We start from the raw sequence: 19,290 nt of genomic DNA, 5'->3' as shown, positions 1-19,290 counted from the left end.
ATACCCATTTACCCTTTTAGCAAATGGGTCGGGTATGGATCATGGTCGATTCGCTCCACTTATAACCCGCCCCATTTAATATATATATATATATATATATATATATATATATATATATATATATATATATATATATATATATATATATATATATGACAACAAAATATACAACTCGATGTCTAAGTAAAATGTGATTTTTATTGTATTGGACTTTGAGTATTAATTAATGTACATCTTGTTTAAGTAGACATTTTATCCTTTTGAGAAATATTACTTTGTGGAACACATAAAAATTACGAAAATTTAATATTATAAAAGGGTCGGGTTAATGGGTCGGGTATTCGTTGATTCGGTGGATACGGGTATGGATTCGACTATTCAAGACCCTGAGGGTTATTGGAGCGGGGCGGGTCATGTTTTTATTTTTTTATACGGGTTTGGATCAATGGTGATTCGCTCCAAACCCGCCCCATTGACAGGTCTACACCTAACTAGTCTTAACTCACTTTGATCCCTAAACCAAGTCAAGGCAAGGTCAATCCTATTTTCACAAAATTTGACACCTTAGTCCTTCTGTCTAAATTTTTAATTTTAGCTTCAGATTTGCTTCCTATTAGCCTAGAAACTTCTATTTCAATAGTGTGTTGGAGATTTAAGTTTGCAAAGACAGTCTACCGGAAATAGTCTACCATATAGGATCAAAGCTTACTCTAGCAGTTAATTATAACTAACTAGCGTCAAAAGTTTATTTTGCATTTACTCTGTTATATATATTATCTACAACATTATCCATTTTTTTTAAATCATATATGAGATTGTCCTAAGACGAGGGAGGGGGAGGGGGTTAATAGATCAAAATTTCCCTAGCTTCTTAATGTAAAACTGGTTATTTAATTGTAAAGATCTCTACTAATTGATGCCAGAACTTTTTACCTATACAACATATGAAGTTTGAGACTCCTGTATTAAGCTAAAATGTTGACATTTATGCAATTATTGATCAAGTCAAATAAATTCCTGAACAGCCAAACTAACATGCTGACCCAAGTTAACTCTGCACTACATTTCTATATTACCTTTTGCTGTTTTACTTCCTATAATTACAAACTTTTAGGATGAATCAAATCATAGATATATTGTAATACAGAATCACATGCATTAATTACCAATAAGAATGTTACATCTCAAATTCTCGTACTCCAAATTTCAAAAGTAGACTAAAAGAGAAGAATCTAATAAATTAAATGCCACATCAAACCGATGGTAAAACCATATTGTTTCGACCCATGTTGGTTCTACGGTTTGTAACCACAAAATAAGCACCCATAGCTACAAGAACCAAAAATATAAACCCAAATATCAAAGCAGCAACACCTCCAGCACCAATTTTGCTTCCACTTTTCACGTTTCTTGCTACACTTTCTTGTGCTAAGCTCGATTGAACAGTTGCAGCCATGGGCAATGGTGCGCAACTGGATTCATCACATGGGTCTTGAATTGTTGGTGGGTTTGCTTTTGGGTGGAAGAAATTGTAGGCAGATGGTGAGAATGCCATTGGGTTCTCGTAAACAAGGCCATGAGGTGATCTTTCTTGAGATTGTGTTGTAGTGAAGGAGATGATAGTAACAAAGAGAAGAAGTAGGAAGTGCGTTTGTGCCATTTTGATTTTCTTTTTTATGCTTAAAGAATGATGCGGGTAGTGCTTATATATAGAGGTGGTCTTAGTTTATTGGTTGTTGCTTTGGCCTCAATTTTTGTGATTGCATTAAACTCCTCAAAAGGGAGCATAATGATGGTTTCTATTTCGTCCATCATAACAAGTGGCACTATGTATATGTTACTTATTTACTTATATACCTCATGGTTATTTAGGGAATTTTTTCTATATTAAGTGATATATGGATAAACTGCTAAGTGGACAAACGAATATTGTTTGTTTTGGTACAGAATGAGCTGTCAAAATATGAGTAGTAATGACTATTTTATATAACTATATTCACTAATGTGGGGAGTGTAGAAAGATAAACCAAGGGAGGGTTTTATAAAAGAGTATGGAGGTAAAAGAACACATAAGAATAGATAAATGCACGATTCACTCACTTAAAGTAAAATAGGAAATGTCTTTGTCATGTATATGTATCGGGATTAAGTCGTATCAAATTAAGTTTATTAAGTCAAAAGGAAACAAGTACTTGGTGAATGTATTTAATTGAAAAAGACCTTGAGGGATTTTGAATGTAATCAATGTTTAGACAAGTTAATTATTTGTATTGAAGTAATGGGTATTGATAATTGACATGATTTTATAATTTTAGTTGAAGGAGGGTAAAAGTGAAAACCAATATGGGGGTTTGCTTAGCTTAAAGGGCCAGCAAAGGTCATGAGCGAAATAGTATTCAAAAGGGCAAGTAGTGATGGCATATGTGTGTGTGTAATTATATTATGACAGCCTCTTTTGGCTTTGTATTGGCATTCACCATTATTACAGGGTGGGAACCTACCTCAAATCGAATGAATACATTTGTTGCATGTAGGCGTAAAAGTATTGATTATAAAAAAACAATTTTTGTAAACTTTTTTTAACATTAGAAAAGGCTTTACTTGAAGAATACATCATCTCATTTCTTATTTTCAGACTTTTTGTTATCATGTTACGCCTCCTTATATAAGATTCATGATAAAAGTGTGTGAAATAAATAGTCGACATTTATGGTGGTGGTGGTGTGGTGTGGTGATGGTGATGGTGATGGTGATGGTGGTGCCATTTAACATTTCCACAAGAAGCATGAGTGAGTCACAAGATTTGTGCGATTGACCATCCATAGAATAAAAATGTTGTTTCACTTTTACATACTCTCATGATCAACACAAATACTGGAGGAGGAAATTTAGATAGATCAACATTAACTGCTTTGCAAAATTTACTATCTAAATTTTAATTCGTCTAAGATTGTCAAATTCTAATAAAATGAGAATTTACTTAAACAAAACCATGTTTATGGACACATTAAATTATCAAAATGTAGATTTCATTGTGAGAAATTAGTGTAACTAGATATATTAGATAGAAAAATGGCAATGTTGAATATTTATTAGTTTTTTTTTTCAATGAATTAAATATATAGAATGAGTTAAGGGAAATTAAGTATATACCGAATGAATTAAGGGAAATTAAGTAAACTAACTTATATAAATAAGTTTTTATAACCATATTTTTTCATTTTTTGAAAAATAACAATTTTCTTCGGAATGTCTCACTCCGGACTATTGTTCATATTCCGGAGTTCAGAGTTCTTACTCCCGAATGCTCTATTCCGGATTTAATCTTCAAATTTCGGAGTTATTTTTTGGTTTTTTTTTTCCATTTTTTTGAAGAATATCTCTATTTATGTCCGCAATGTCAATTTCGAAGTGTTTAAAGTTGCAATTTTTCAAGAAAATTTTTTGATTTTATACACTAATTAGGTGTAATACATTTAAGTGGTTAGAATAATCGTGGATAAAAACTAAAAGATTATGGAAATTTACGTTTTTTTGTCATGTTTTGGGCATTAACCGACTAACAATAAAAAAAATCCATCAAATTGTATTTTGATATTATCTGATATAGTCGAAAACTTTTAAAACATTGTTTTAATTTAATACTACCAATAAATATTAGGGAAATTTAATATTCTAACCCATATAAATGAAGTCTTTGAAGAAAATAACCCAATTTTTTTGTTTTTGTAACATAACCATTTTGTCCGGAATAGGTCATTCTGGAGCGATCTCCGGAATATCAAACTAGATTTCCGGACAATCATTCTGAAATAGTCATTTTTTTATCTATAATATGTGTTTTGGTGATTTCTTATAATATTTCTTTTTATAAAATCTAGTGCATGGAATCTTAAAATCTACAAAAAACTATAAATTGATAAACTTAAATTTTTTTAAAATAATAGTACAATGTTCAAATGGACTTTGTCCTCATACCCCAAAAAAATTTCGTCAATCGTTCACGATATGACATAGCCCATGGACCGCTTTTATCCTCTATAAAATACGATTTTCCGGCGATCAACATCTCCAGGAACCAACACAAAATCACCCCACAATCTATTTTACTGTCAATCTGTTATGGTACGTCCGGAGTCTTTTCGATGGTCATGTTGGAACTCTTAACTGGGATTGCATCAATTGGTTCGGTGCCCCCAGTAGTTGATACCCACTAGCAGTATGTGGATGCGGGCTCACATACCTATAAACCAATTCTCATCTTCTAAACAATAGTCGTTCTTCCAGTGACTATCATTTATAGTCATTTTGAATGTCTTCAAATCCAAAACACCCAAAAACCAGTAAGCAACTGGTATATTGATTGGGATGTAAAGCTACACAAAAGGTTGGAATTAATTAATCATCAAACAACATTATATTATTAATTACTATTACTTAGGTAATGCAATCCAAACACAATTATATAGAATCACACTTCGACCAAGCTGGGTAAACAGATCTGTCAGACATGTCACTCCAATCAAATGCATCAGTTTTGAAAGTAGACGGCACAACCGTCCACCGAGCATCATCTCATCTACGCTCTATTAACTATGACATCCAAAACATGATGTGCTGCAAATCAAAAATTTTGCAGTAAAGTAAGTAAGTATTATTATTAGAAGCGTAGCAAGTAATGAGCACAAAATTATATAACTTACATCACATTCCAACTAGCTTGCGTGACTATCTACATATAAGTGCGTCCAAAACTCAATCGTTGGAATACCGGTCAAAAACGGGGAGCAAACAACAGTGAAGCATCTCGTTCTTTATATAGATTATGTACGGTAGGTTCTAATAGATTGTCCAACGGTGCTGGTTGTTGTCGAGCAACACCTTTCCTCTTCATTTGAATCCATTGGGGCTTATACCATATGGACATAACTTTTTAGCAAAGAGAAGGCCTAAGAGGTGATGTAGGTGTTTTGTATTCTTCCCGCGAAATCTCTTTTACATCCAATGACTGAATACATGAAGATGGCTGCTCAGGGCCGTGATTCAGCGGTTTTTCGGGTGTGCCTAACCCATAATCATGCTCCCATAAGTCATTGTAGTCTGTGGTACTAACATCTTGCATGATAAGTGGATGCACAATTCAATACCAATTAATTATAAAATATGCAATAACGGGTATACCATAAAGTTAAATAAAAATTATATGTGAGTGAAATAATTAACAATGTACCTCCACCCCCTTCAAGGTACCAACATCGTCTTCGGGAGTCTTATGGATAAGTTTTAGAAGCATGATTAAAGTATCATCATGTTCCGCTAAACCCTTATCATGTGATCTCAATTGCCTACGACATTCACATACCTCGTTTTGAAAATCACGGACCTCGTTTTGCAAGTCAGTAATAATTCATTCCTTATCAGTTGATGGTTCAGTTGACGGTGGTGGTGGTGGTGGCAGGTGATATGGAACATCTATCTATTCCTTCTTTTGTTGAGGCTCATGGTAGGGGAGTGTTTGGGTGATGGTGTTAGGGAAGGTATCTTGTCAATTTATGTGCCAGGTAAATCAAGGAGATCAATCCACTTCGAGCAAACTATCCACCATTCAGCACGACTCTCAGCTTTTGTCGGCTCCAAATTATGTATAAGTCTATTATCCTACTAAAAAATTATAAAATTATAAATAAACATAATTATACATATAGAAGAAAATTTTAAAATATATAAGGAATCATACGTCATTAATATCTATAAATTGGTTGCACTCAGCCGCATGTAAAGGAGTCAATTTCGACCATGAAACATCTCGAGGGATCACATTCGGTTGTCGGGTACCAAACAAATTGCTCACGGGAAAACTCTCAAGAATCCATATATGAAAGAAACATGTATTAGAATATTATCAAATAAAAAAATAATAAATCGTTAATCATGTACCTTACCTTAAAAGTGTGTAAAAATCCGTTTAGGGTGTACGTCATTTTCTGAGGTTGTTTAGTTTTTGGTTCGACTGGATGTATATGTTTCTCAACGTTATTGAATATAGTAAATAGTTGTGAGTACAATTGATCCCAAATTATCTTCCCCTATGGATATTTGCAACATGAAAAATTCCCAAGTAAATTTCTAAAAAATATTAGTGATGATAATTATAATTCATAATTATAAATTAACAATATGATACATGTTGAATTCATCAAGGTTGGATACCAAAGCGAAATACTCCTCTGTCACATGTTGTTTAGGCAACCACCCATTGAAACCCTTCTCTAGTAGATATAGAATACATAGACATGCCGTATCCTTGTCTGATAAGTCATTAAGTGAATGTTTAAACACATTCATCACTTCGTCTAATTCCACGGAGACATTCCTCGCGACCATAGGAAACACACCAGAATGAAAGGTGGCGTCGGAACCGGAGGTAGAAAAATAATCTCCAAATGCAAAGCCAGTGACAGACAAAAATCTTTCTTCTCAAAAGACAGCTCATAACCCCAAATCTCAAAAACCATTTCCTCTACTTCGCTTTGGGGGTCTGTGATAACTTTGTGGCAAAACACGTAACGTAGAAGTAAAGGATCCTCATCTACCTTAGGAATGTCTAACCACCACCAAAACATGAATTTCATAACATAGTCTCACCTTCCAGTTTGTCTTCGATTGCCGCAAAAATATCCGCAACGAGTTGGGTTTACAAGACAGTGTAATGGATGCATCAAAAACCATGCCGTGCTGCAAAAAGAAAACTTGTTACAAGACAGTGTAATAGTCTCGCGACTCCAGAACGAATAGTGACGACCATTCCAGATCATGTTTTTTACATTTCAGAGACATTCTTCGTTTTCCGTAACGTGGTCAATTCATTTCGGATGTGTTCTTCGCATTCCGGAATTAAATTTTTTGTTCCGGAACACTAGTTTTCAATGTATAATAACATTATATAAACAACTAAACTAGACTTGGGTTGGTCCTAATGCACTATCATCATCTAATGCTACTTCAGAACGTGTTCAGTTCATTCCGGAGGTGCTCTTTGCATTCTGGAGGAAGCTCTATAAACAAAAAAATCTTAACATTAAAATAATAACAGTATAAAAGTAAAGGATGTACCTGTAAAACAATTGGTTCATCGTGATCGTGTTACATATCTTAAGTCGGAGTTTGAAATGCTTGTCAAAAATCAGAATCGGAAATTCGGAGTGTGTCAGAATGCAGGAGAGTGTTTCGGAGATCAGAATCGGAAAGTCGGAATGCGTTTGTAAATCGAGATCCGGATTTTTTTGGAATATCTTCCGGAAAATGAATTTCAAAATGAAAGTCTGGATTACGTACTCTTACTCCAAAATGGGCATTCTGGAGGATACTTGATGGGTCGGCCCAACTGATATGGAGTAGAAATTGTTTTCAGAACAACTCATTCTGGATAAAAATTTCATTTTGCAAAAAACAATTTAAATAGTTTATTTTTTTCAAAAATATACCAAAAAATGGTTAGATTACTCAATTTTCCTAAATATTATCAGTTGTTTTATAATTAATATAGTTGAAATATTCTTTAATTTGTTTACTTATGTTTGATAATATTTTCAGTATAAAAAAAAATAAGATGTTTTGAATGAGATATTGATAAATAATATTGACATAGTAGACTTTGTATTACACTATTTGTATTACACCAAATCATCCAAGGTTTTAGATATGAACTTTCAAATACTAAAGATTGATTAAATATATCGTTATACATAAATCTCATCTAGAGTATTAAAGTAAGTCGATTAGTAAATATGATATATAATTCTCAAATACATATTTTGGAAGACTTACATTTGACTTTATGTTGGTGTGCGGAGCACACTTTTCTTTAATTTGTACCTAAAAGACTATGGTGAATAGATATATAAAAATAGATTTTACAAAACGTGAAGCAATATATATATATATATATATATATATATATATATATTGCTTCACGTTTTTGGATCTCCTTACCGTAGGTTAAAGATTGTCTACATCTCTAGTTGTATCGATCCCAATATGCAAAATTGGAACGACCATCGTTTATGTTCCTTCTTTTTCAATTTCATGCATTCTAAATAACAAAGATAAAAAACGAGAAGAAAATCAAATATGAGTAACCGAGCAAAAAAATGTTATCCTTACATAGGTAAAACATTTTAGTTAACTAATCAATTAAATAACATAATCAGAAAAGTTGGATGTTTCAAAATATTAATATTTTTATTAATTAATCAATTAAATATCATAAGTTGAAATTATTACAATCAATAGGCGTATACCCACAAGTTGTGCAAGATTAAAAAAAATATGATTAAAAAAATTATAGATTATATATGAATCAATGAGTTTTGGATATGACTTTAATATGAAACAAATTACAACATGATCATCGCAATGCATATTATCCAACAATAATAATATTTTATCACAAAACTCAAACAGAAAACATAATCACGTGTTCAACATGATAATATAACCAACATTAACAATATATTTAATAATATTTATGAAGCATTATAATGAAAATAAAACATATTGATAATAATACAAATATCATATATGAATATAGTACTGTTGTGGATCCTTTTTCTGAATTTTATATACTATAAAAAATACAATATAAGGGATTCCACATGATAGATTTGTTTATTTAATATATTATAAGATAAATAATTCATAAACAATATATAATACAACAAAATAACCATAAATTTTGTTTCATATTATCTTCAAACAACATAAATAAAATTCAAAAAGCTTAGACAAAAAAAAAAATAAGACGTGTTAAAAGATGGATTTCTTAATCAACAATTTTTTTGACATGAATTTATTATCAACAAAAGTTTCAAATAAGAGTGTTTATCCGATTCTTTAGTATATGACATTTGTTTTAAATATGTATACATAACTATTGAGATCTTGTCCCCGTGAAAATTTGATGGTTTCTTATTTTTTTTTTTTATGTATATAAGAATATTCATGATAATGAAACTCTTGTTTTTCATGAAAATTCTTAAGATAAATAATTTTTTATATGATGGTTTTAAAAACGACAACTCTTTTTATATACGGCTTATATAAAATAAAAAATTATTTTCAATAAGACTTATTATAAAAAGTATTTTAAATGTTACTACACTGTAAGGTTACCTTTTTTGAAAGATTTTTTCTACTTAATAGATAATTTTATGACTATTTAAAAAGAAAAAATAATTAAAAGTTTATCTTAAGTAAAATGATACAAAAAATATAAAGAATCGAAAGAATTTACATAATATTTGAGACATGTTTCTTAAGTTCGAAATATACAAGTGGTATCTATTTATTTAAAGATCTAATCATAATATGTATTTTAAAAGGCGTATCATCATATATTTTTTTTATATTGTTACACACTACAACAAAATCAAATTTCCGTAAAACCACAAAAATTAAAGATAAATACATTCTAAAAAACAATTAAGTTTTGATATGAAAATGCAAAGAACTAAGATTATTGTTTGAATTATTGTTCTATGAATCTTAACTTTCAATAAAAAGAATATGGAGGACATTGAGTTGATCCGCTGATATAAATTTGCATCTTGCAAATTTGTATCTTCTTTTTCCTCGTTCAATATGAATACATGCACCACAATGAAGAGTTTATTTTTTTCTCCATCTTATTCACTATACTCTAGCAATCTCATCTACATATGTGAACTATTTATATCTTTATATTAATAAATTAAATATAATAATTACCACTTACAACCCATAAGTTAAAAAAAATCTTCATTTGTAATGATTAATTATTTTGAAGTTGAAATTATAAGTACACATAACTAATCATAAATACACATAAGTTACAAAACTCTTGAGTTATGATTAATTAGTTCTTAGTTAAAAAGACTTTTGAGTTGTAGCGGGAGATTCAAACGAATACGATGGAAGTTGGGATACTTATTTACCTTTGGCAGAATTCTCCTACAACAACAACTATCATTCCAGTATTGGTAGGCCTCCATTTGAGATGTTTTATGGGAAGAAATGTCATACTTTGATATGTTAGGGAGAAGTCAGCCAGAGAGTTACAGGAAGTAGTGTCGTTGTGATCAATACCACCAAGCTCGTTCAGCAAGTACATGGGAGACTACAGACCGCTCAGAGTCGGCAAAAGAGTTACGTCGATCAACGATCTGATCTCGAGTTTCTGGTTGGAGATATAGTGTTGTCAAAGTTTTCACCATGGAAAGGCATCATGTTCCAGAAGCGGGGAAATTTAGGCCCTAGATATATCGGACTTTTCTAAGTTATTGCTCGGGTGGGCAAAGTGGTCTACCGTTTGGATCTGCCGGAAGAGTTTAATCAGATCCACAACACTTTCGATGTTTCTAAATTAAGAAGTGTATTGCAGACGAATCCGCAGTTGTACCTCTATACGATATTCATGTGGACGAGCGTCTAAACTACATAAAAAAGTCAGTTGCAATCTTGGATAGGAAGACAAAGACATTCGCAACAAAGCGATTGATTTGGTAAAAGTACAGTGGCAACACCGGAAAGGATCAGAATGGGTGTGGGAACTGGAAGAAGAGATGAAAAGAAACTACCCAGAGTTATGTAGTTTGATTTCATGGACAAAATCCTCGTAAGTGGGAGAGATTTGTAACACCTTGTTTTCACTTTACTGTAATTTGTAATATAAAATGTTTGTTATAAAATTTGAAGTAGAAATATATGATTTTTTTAGCCAAAATAATCATCATGAAATATGTAGTAGACATTAATACGAAATTGTGAGTATAAAGAACGCCTAAATCTGAATTTGTATGAAGAAGTTATGATTTTTAGAATTTTCGTGTCAACCCGGTATAGCAGTATGCGAGACAAAAATTGAAATGAAAATCGGTTGATTGTTAACCAAAACAATCTAAACGAAAGTTGATATCCTCGTAAATACAAATTCATCGATATAAAGAACGTCGGAAATAGAGTTTATATGAAGAAGTTATGAGTTTCGCAGCGTCATTTATAGTATATATTCCTTATAGACTATAAAATTAAAAGTGGGATGCAAATTAGCCAATGAAGTCTAAATGAAAGGTGTAGTACTCGTCGATACGAAATCGAGGATATAAAGTACATAGAAATCAGAGTTATTATGCGAAAGATATGATTTTTTTTTTAAAAACATGAGAAATACCTACAAATGCCACATGTCGCCACCATAAGAAAGCCTTGCTCCCTAAGCTTTAGGTGTGGCACGCCCATGAATAGGTGCAACGTGCCCTCCCTCCAGCCTTCTATAAATAGCAATCCAAGCCTCCCTCATTTCTTGCTCATTCCATTCTCGAGTTTCTCTCTCTAGAAATTAATTTCTATTTCTCGAATTCTTGCTTTTGAGCCCCGAAGTATTCGCAACGAAGTGTTGTAGCATTGGAAAGCCCGAAGAAAAAGAAGAATTCGAAGTCGAAGTTCTGTCCGCGATTTCCCATACTTTCGCTAGAAAACCTGTAAGTTGAGTTATACTTACTATGTTTTAAATGTAACTTATATTTATGTCCACAGTCGTTATTATGAACTTATAAATAAGATTTATCAGAAATTCCAGTTATAATACTGGTTGATATACTAATGGGAGTGATGTCTAAGCTAGAACTAGTGAGATGTTTAAAGTGAAATTTCCAAACTGTGTACTCTGTATGTCAAATGGATCCTACCTCCAATATGATCTTACATAATCATTCATTATCAGTTAGAACTTGATATTCATTGGGATTAATGAAATATCTAATTATTAGTCGTTATACTCAAATAGTTAATAACTTGTAAAGTATATTATAGGTTGATGTGTTGGTCAAAATTGTCTGCAACTATACATACTTAGTTGTTTCGAGACTATTCAAGTGAGTTATCTCACTGTACTACATATTACAATATATGTCCATGTATGATAGGATGTACGAGCTAGTAGAGAAAAGTTATATACAAATTAGTAGAGTCTCTGTATGATTGAATGTTGTTTATATAATTAGTTCAGTATGACTGTGTAAGGAGTTAACGGTAGAACGACGATAGGCCGTGAGCCTAAAGACTCGTCTTGACGACGGAACGATGATAGGCCGTGAGTCCAGGTACACACATTATTGGTAGAACGACGAAAGGTCGTAACCATTATTTGTATGCATCTATGTGTAATTTGATATGTGATATTTTGGGGAACTCACTAAGCATTGGCTTACAGTTGTTGAATAACTATTTTTCAGGTTGTTCTTCTGATCGTGGAAAGGTTCCAACATGACTGTACTCGCATCAAAAAATAAATAGTATGTTTTTAAGACTTTCACTAAGACTTTATTTTATATTAATAAATATATGACGATGATCTGTTAATGAAAATGGTCTTTTGGAATATAATATGTTTGTTTTCAAAATGAAAAAATTATGTTGAAAAATAGACACGTTACAAATTGATCATTTTGCTAAAAAAAATTTGGTTATTTTTTTCAAATGCACATTAAGTTGTGGTTAAATTACTTAATTTCTCATGAGTTAAATATATAGAACACTGAACAACTACATAGTTAAAATTGATTTTTCATTCTAGGTGATATAATTTTTTGTTTGTCCATTCTTGGAAAAATTAGGAGAAGAGTACGGTGTGGTTCATTTGTTTTTGGCTGAAACCGATGTAATAAGTTTTTGAAGCTTAAGAACCGAATGCTTTTTTTTTGTGCGGTTGCAGCTAATTGTACGTTTTAAAAGGTCAATTGTGTAACACTAACAATGACCTCATGTGTAGAATTTTGCATCTCGCTTCTTTTCGGTTCTTTGTCATTTTATGTGAATTAATTTGTCTCTTTATCGACATTAATTTTGTATCTTAAAAACAATTTGGATATATTTTTATTTTTTATTTTTATTTCTATATTATTCTGTGTTTTAGGTAGAGAAAACTATGGAGGTATGAGAAATGAACTCGAGAGTCACAGTACCCCTCGATTAATGACAGTGGCGGAGGCAATGCAGGGACTAGCCGGTGCTTTGCCCCCCTCAGTTCCATTAATTATAGTTTTGTATTACTAGCCGACTCCAAAATAAACCCACATCGGACTATTATATAAAGCCCAACTGCCACCCTAACTAATTTAATTGAGAAATATGATTGTATTAATAAAAACAATTCCTTATTGTTTTAAAACTACTTTTAGTTAACCACAGTAGGTATTGTCTTCGATATTCGGCGACTTTGATAAAGAAATTTAAGAAGTTTAGGTTGAAGATAAAAGTTCAAATTCTATAGTCAATAAATAGGTAACATTTACTATTTTTACTAGTTTATCTTTTGTTTTTCTATAGAAATTTGTAATTAATAATATTATAATGATTGTAGGATAAATCATGAGAAAAAACCACTATTGATTTTCTTTTCAAATGAAAAGGACCCACATCTCGTCATTGATAATTCTGAAAACATGTATTCGGAATACTATAAATGATAATTTTCTTAAATATTGTCTGATTGTTAAGATTGAGAGAGAGAGATAATTGTAGATGATTTCTATTCTATGAAGCAAAATACAAACACACATTAAACTAAAATGTACCGCTTCTTATATTTTTGCTATTTTTTTAATTATATTATTCTAAAATCGTGCATATTGTATCTTTGTTCAAACTAGTTACTTTAATACCAACATGTTAATGGGTGAGAATAAGTGCTTATGATCATTTGAAATTTTATGATGAATGATTCTTGCAAAAATTGATGTAGCTCTTATCTGGATGATTTTTTTTATCAAACATCTCTTTCAATTTAAATGATTCTAATATGTTGTTCTGATATAAAAGTATTTTAATATATTTAAGCCTCTTTATCCCAAATTCTTGGCTTCGCCCCTGATTAATGTATATCGTGTATATCGTGTTACAAACTGTTCAGCCTTTGTTTTCTTGCATTTAACATTATTACATTTTCTCTTAATTAAACTTTTACATCATTACCAAATGATAAGTAGCAAATTTACTTGATCTGATTACTTTGAGCTAATGTCATATTTACAAACACTTTCTCAAATTTGTTGCATTGCGGTTATATCTTATACATACAAAACTCATGTTGCTGACGATGATATTGTGAAAACTGAATTGCCTGACGATATTGTGTTGAATTTCGGTGTCTCGGGGGATATGTATTTGTTAGTGTAAATGGAGAATGGAAAATTAGTGAACCTCTTGATAGAAAACGTAATCCACAATTAGGAATATGTCATATATGAGAGAGGCATTCATAATTTATTGTGCATAGGTTGCTTTCAATTTTATGAAACTTACTTTTCTTTAAAAGTGAATTAATACACATTTTAAAAAGGCTTTTTTAGTCTATTCGTATGGATTTTCAGTTCTTTAGTATGGATGTTGTTTCTTCCTTCTAGACCCCATTCTATTTTTTTCTAATACATGTAACATTTGATTAGATATACAATTTAGTAAGATTTTTTTACTAATAATTAAATATAACTAAATCTTTTTTTATGATGACAAATTTAATAAAATTTAGAGTAAATTATATGTTTGACCCCCAATGTTTTTGTTTTATTGTACCTTTAATCCAACTATGAAATATATTGCACGCTTGGTCCCCAATAAAGGTCGGTTTCTCACACCGGACATCATCCCCTTCTTCTCGTTAACCTCCCTCGTGTGCAAGGCACATCAAGGCATTTTGGTCCTTTTAATCTTACCATTATTTACCTTATCAACCCAAAGATAAGGGCAACATTGATCCTGAATGTTGGGCAAGAAGACGTTATGACAATCTTGAAAAACAGAACGTTTATTTGTGATCATAAGCTTGTTATTAACTACAAAAGTTTTTTTTTTTTTTTTTTTTTTTTTGCAACGTTGTTGTTAATGTGAAACATTGGAGCGTCTTGTAGTTATTTAAACAAGCAAGTTGATCATGGGGGACTGGTAATTGTTATCTAATATCTTATAATGTTTCTTGATATTTTTCGTTTTGTCTGATTTTGATTTTACTGTTTTGTTTGTTTGATGTACAAAAGGTAATTCAAGCATGTTTACAGTGAGTATGTACTTTCGAGGATGCTTCTCCAAAGCTCTAGGAATAATGTCGAATAGGGAGTTGTTCAAATTGTAGATTTTGTTGACACTGGTTATTATGGAATGGAAATCATATTCTCATTACTGTAAACATAGATCATGATGCATATAAATACATGAGGATAATGGGCCTAGACGATGGACTACATACATAAGATAGAACCATAGACATAGGCTATAGAATATAGACAATATAGATACACTAACATCCACCTCAATTTTTATCAGGAGTGGAGGAACGAACATTTAAACTGGAACGAATATCATAAAACAGTGAGGTTGGAAGGCCCTTTGTGAAGATATATGCATATTGAGTTGAGGAAGGAACATGGAGAACTCTTATTTGGTTCAGGGCCACCTCACCTCAAACAAAATGGATGTCGATATATATGTGTTTGGTGTATTGGTGTTGCACTGGATTAGATGACATATAGGCAACGCTTACATTATCGCAGTATACTATAATGGCTTTTTATGTAGGACATTTGAGCTCAAGAAGCAAGTTGTGTAACCATGAGTTTCCGGTTATAGCATTAGCGAATCCACGATATTCTGCCTCTACACTCGATCTGGAGATGGTTCCTTGACATTTTAATAACCATAAAATAAGATTATCACCAAGAAAAATGCAGAAACCAGATGTGGAGCGACGTGTAACAGGATACCCACCACAGTCGACATTTGAATAAGCTGTGAGGGATGTCGTAGGAGATCTGTGAATATGTAATCCACGATTAATGGTGCCTCTTATATATCAAAGGATGCGTTTGAGATCATAGAGGTGTTGCTCTCTAGGTTCATGCAAGTATAGACATATCTGATGGACTATAAAAGCAATGTCTGGTTTGGTAAAGATCAAATACTGAAGAGAACCAACAAGGCTACGAAACAGAGTGGGATCACTGACAGGAGAAGCAGAGGAGTCCAATTTGTGAATAGGTTTTGTCGGGGTGCGACAAGGATTGTAGTTCTTCATGTGAGCTCGCTCCAGGATGCCAGTGGCATATTTTTGTTGAGATAGAAATATGCCAGAGGAAAATTGAACTACAGAGATACCTAAAAAGAAGTTCAGAGCATTGAGATATATCATAACAAACTCGTAGCTAAGTTGGTTAATGATCTGTTGAAGAAGAGTTGCAGAGGAAGATGTGAGAATAATGGCATCAAGATAAAGCAACAGATAAGCAGTAGCAGTGGGTTTCTGAAGAATAAATAGAGATTGGTCAGTATGACTATGTTGAAAACCAATAGTGATGGCATGTTGAGAAAATATGTGAAACCACGCATGAGGAGCTTGTTTGAGACCGTAAAGAGATCTCTGAAGACAACACATATGATCTAGAAACTAAGCGTTGTGAAAACTTGGAGGCTGATGCATCTAAACTATTTCTTGAAGGTGTCCATGAAGGAATGCATTTTTTTCATCAAGTTGGTGAATGAAGGACCATGTTCCAAGATAGAACAATATTGAGAAATGTATGTATGGTGCTTGGTTTCACAATCGGGTTAAATGTTTCATCATAATATATACCATGAAACTAACTATGACCGTTGGCTACAAGACGAGCCATGTAGCGGGATAAGGTTCCATCAAAATGAAATATGTGCCAAAAAAAAGCAACATGGATTGAATAATATTGACCCCAAGGGGTCGGGTCTCCAATGTCTAAGTCCCATTTGCAATAAGAGCATTTAACTCATCATGCATAGTCTAACGCCGGTTGGGGTACTCAATAGCATGTATATGTGACCAGGGAACAGGGTAGATAGAATATATGTGGAGATTAAGGGGATTAGTTGGTTTTACTATCCTGCTTCTTGCACGAGTAGTCATGGGATGATTAGAGGTAGTAGGTGCTAAAAGGTTGGAGATAGGAGTGTTCTCAATTAGAGTCGTGGTGGAAGGAGGGTCAAGAATGGTATAAAGAGGAGGTGAGGGTGATGTGGAAGTAGTTTTGGGTTGGTGATGATTTTGGAATTGAATGAGGAGATCGGAAATATCATCTAGAAATTGATAGTAGGGAGATTCGATTAGAGTGACTGAGCGGAATGGAAAAGAGTTTTTCTTCAAATAAAACATAATGAGATATGATTATTTTATAGGATTCCAGGTCAATACAATGATAGCTTCGACGGTGAGTCGGATAACCGAGGAATATGCATGCGCTAGAGCATGGAGAGTTTGTGTATGTATTGAATATGTAGAAAATATAGGCAACCAAACACACAAAGATGAGTGTAGGTAGGGGGTTTGTTTTACTAGGCGGAAGTATGGTGTTTCCTTTTTTATGGAAGTTAAGGGTAAAATATTGAGCACCTGAATTGCCATGTGAAGGGCTTCAACCCAATACGTGGGAGGCATGTGAGCTTGGAATAAAAGGGTTCTAATTATGTTGTTGATGATATGGAGAATTCACTCAGATTTCCCATTTTATTGGGAATTGTGAGGGCATGAAAACGAAATTGGATTCCATGTGAGGCAAAGTAATCATGAAAGTCATTATTGTTGTATTCCCATCCATTGTCACATTGTAGGGATTTAATGGTTGATTCAAATTGACTTTTGATTAGGGTTGAAAATTCAATGAATTTGGAAAAGACATCAGACTTGCGTTTGAGAGGGAAACCCCATAGATAATGTGTGAAATGATCAAGAAAGATGACATAATAACATAAGCCACTAACAATAGAAATGGGAGAAGTCCAAACATCGGAGTAGACAATGTCAAAAGCATTAGAAACAACGGAATTAGAAAACATAAAAGGAAGTTTGACATGTTTTCCAATTTGACATGTCGAACATATGTCATGCGACAAATTTTTATTACATGGAATAGACTTATTTGAAATTAAAAAATCAAAAAATTTGTTGTCGGGATGACCAAGACGGTGATGTCAAAGGAAAGAGCTTGAGGAGACATGAGCTTGAGGTGTTGAGGGAAGAGCCGGGTAGAGGGTACTATCACTATCACATCAGATTAGAGGTTGTCGGGTCCTATAATCCTTGAAAATTTCATCAAATTCAACATAACATTTATTTTGGCATGTGAATTTATGCACAGAGATAATACTTTTAATAATGGATGGGGTAACAAGAACATTATTTAAATGTAATGGTTGATAAGGATTTTTTAGAGGAAAAGTGGTATGTTCGGTCACAATTACAAGCACTTTAGACCTGTCCCCGACTATGATATGATGGTAATTATGATTATTACAAATGGTGTGAAGTATACCAACGTTTGCATGAATGTGACCGGTGGAACCCATATTCATGATTCATTCGCTCGGTTCTTGCAACGACATTAAACTAAACTTTGTAGGCAAAGAGGTGGGCTCATGATTTTGACCAAACCAGGTCTATGGTGGCTACATTGGGCTTATAGGTTGTTGTTCTATTGGAGTTTTTGTAGTTGTTGAACTCACAATAGTTGAAAATGCTTGAGGTGCATTAGGCCTTGAAGGTGGAGATCCAAGGATGCCTTGATTCTTATTAGGTCAACATTGTTGGGCCAAAGAAGGCCTAAAATAGTAAAGAGGTTGCTGATTAGAAGGGAACATGACCCAATTAAATGGGGAAAAAGGTTGTTGCATCGATGCTCTTTTTCCGCCTGGAAAATTAGATGGTGGATGTTGATGATTTTGCGTTGGCTGACGATGACGCTCTTGTTGGCGATCTGAGTGGCGTTCTTGTCTACGATCTGGACGGGAGTTTCTAGATTGTTATGGTGGTATGACGGGTAGAGTAAAGGGCAAAGAGTAATGATCTGAGTGGGGTGTGGTTGTGGAATTTTGTACCAACAATAATCTTTGTTCCTCGATACATAACATAGAGCGGGTTTTTTGGAACGTAGGCAATGGTTTGTTGTGGCGAATGATGGTGGAGATATAACAAAACAAAAAGACAAGTCATTGATGGTGTAATTAACGAGATGCTTGTCTTTGACTTTGGATTCGGCATCGAGATTGGTGATCAAATCAGCAAGGTTTTGAATTTTTTTGCAATAGGCCACCACAGTTAGGACGCCCGTGGTGATACTCTAAAGCTCGCCATCGAGTTGCATCAACTGGGAATCTTTATTGTCTTGAAATAGAGCCTCCAATGTAGTCCAAACTTGGTGGGCAATGGCTTCCGGCTTGAGTACATTTTCTAGGAAAGAAGTG

General features: G+C 33.0%; 1 protein-coding gene across 1 annotated transcript; it reads right to left on the bottom strand.

The window, feature by feature from the left end:
* Positions 1-1,136: 1,136 nt before the first annotated feature.
* Positions 1,137-1,692, bottom strand: LOC145106380 (uncharacterized). The gene has a single exon (XM_079043378.1). The coding sequence runs from the start codon at positions 1,658-1,660 to the stop codon at positions 1,253-1,255; it is 408 nt and encodes a 135-aa protein (XP_078899504.1). The 5' UTR covers positions 1,661-1,692; the 3' UTR covers positions 1,137-1,252.
* Between the last annotated feature and the right edge of the window lie 17,598 nt (positions 1,693-19,290).

This window comes from Lactuca virosa, chromosome 1 (assembly GCF_052849685.1).
Source record: "Lactuca virosa cultivar CGN04683 chromosome 1, Lactuca_virosa_CGN04683_v6, whole genome shotgun sequence".
Lineage (NCBI taxonomy): Eukaryota > Viridiplantae > Streptophyta > Magnoliopsida > Asterales > Asteraceae > Lactuca > Lactuca virosa.
The sequence above is the reverse complement of the archived record's forward strand: the minus strand, read 5'-3'. Positions and strand labels throughout refer to the sequence as shown.

What these genes read in the sequence shown, in the direction of transcription:
- LOC145106380 (XM_079043378.1), bottom strand. Translation starts at nt 1,660, where the DNA reads ATGGCACAAACGCACTTCCTACTTCTTCTCTTTGTTACTATCATCTCC.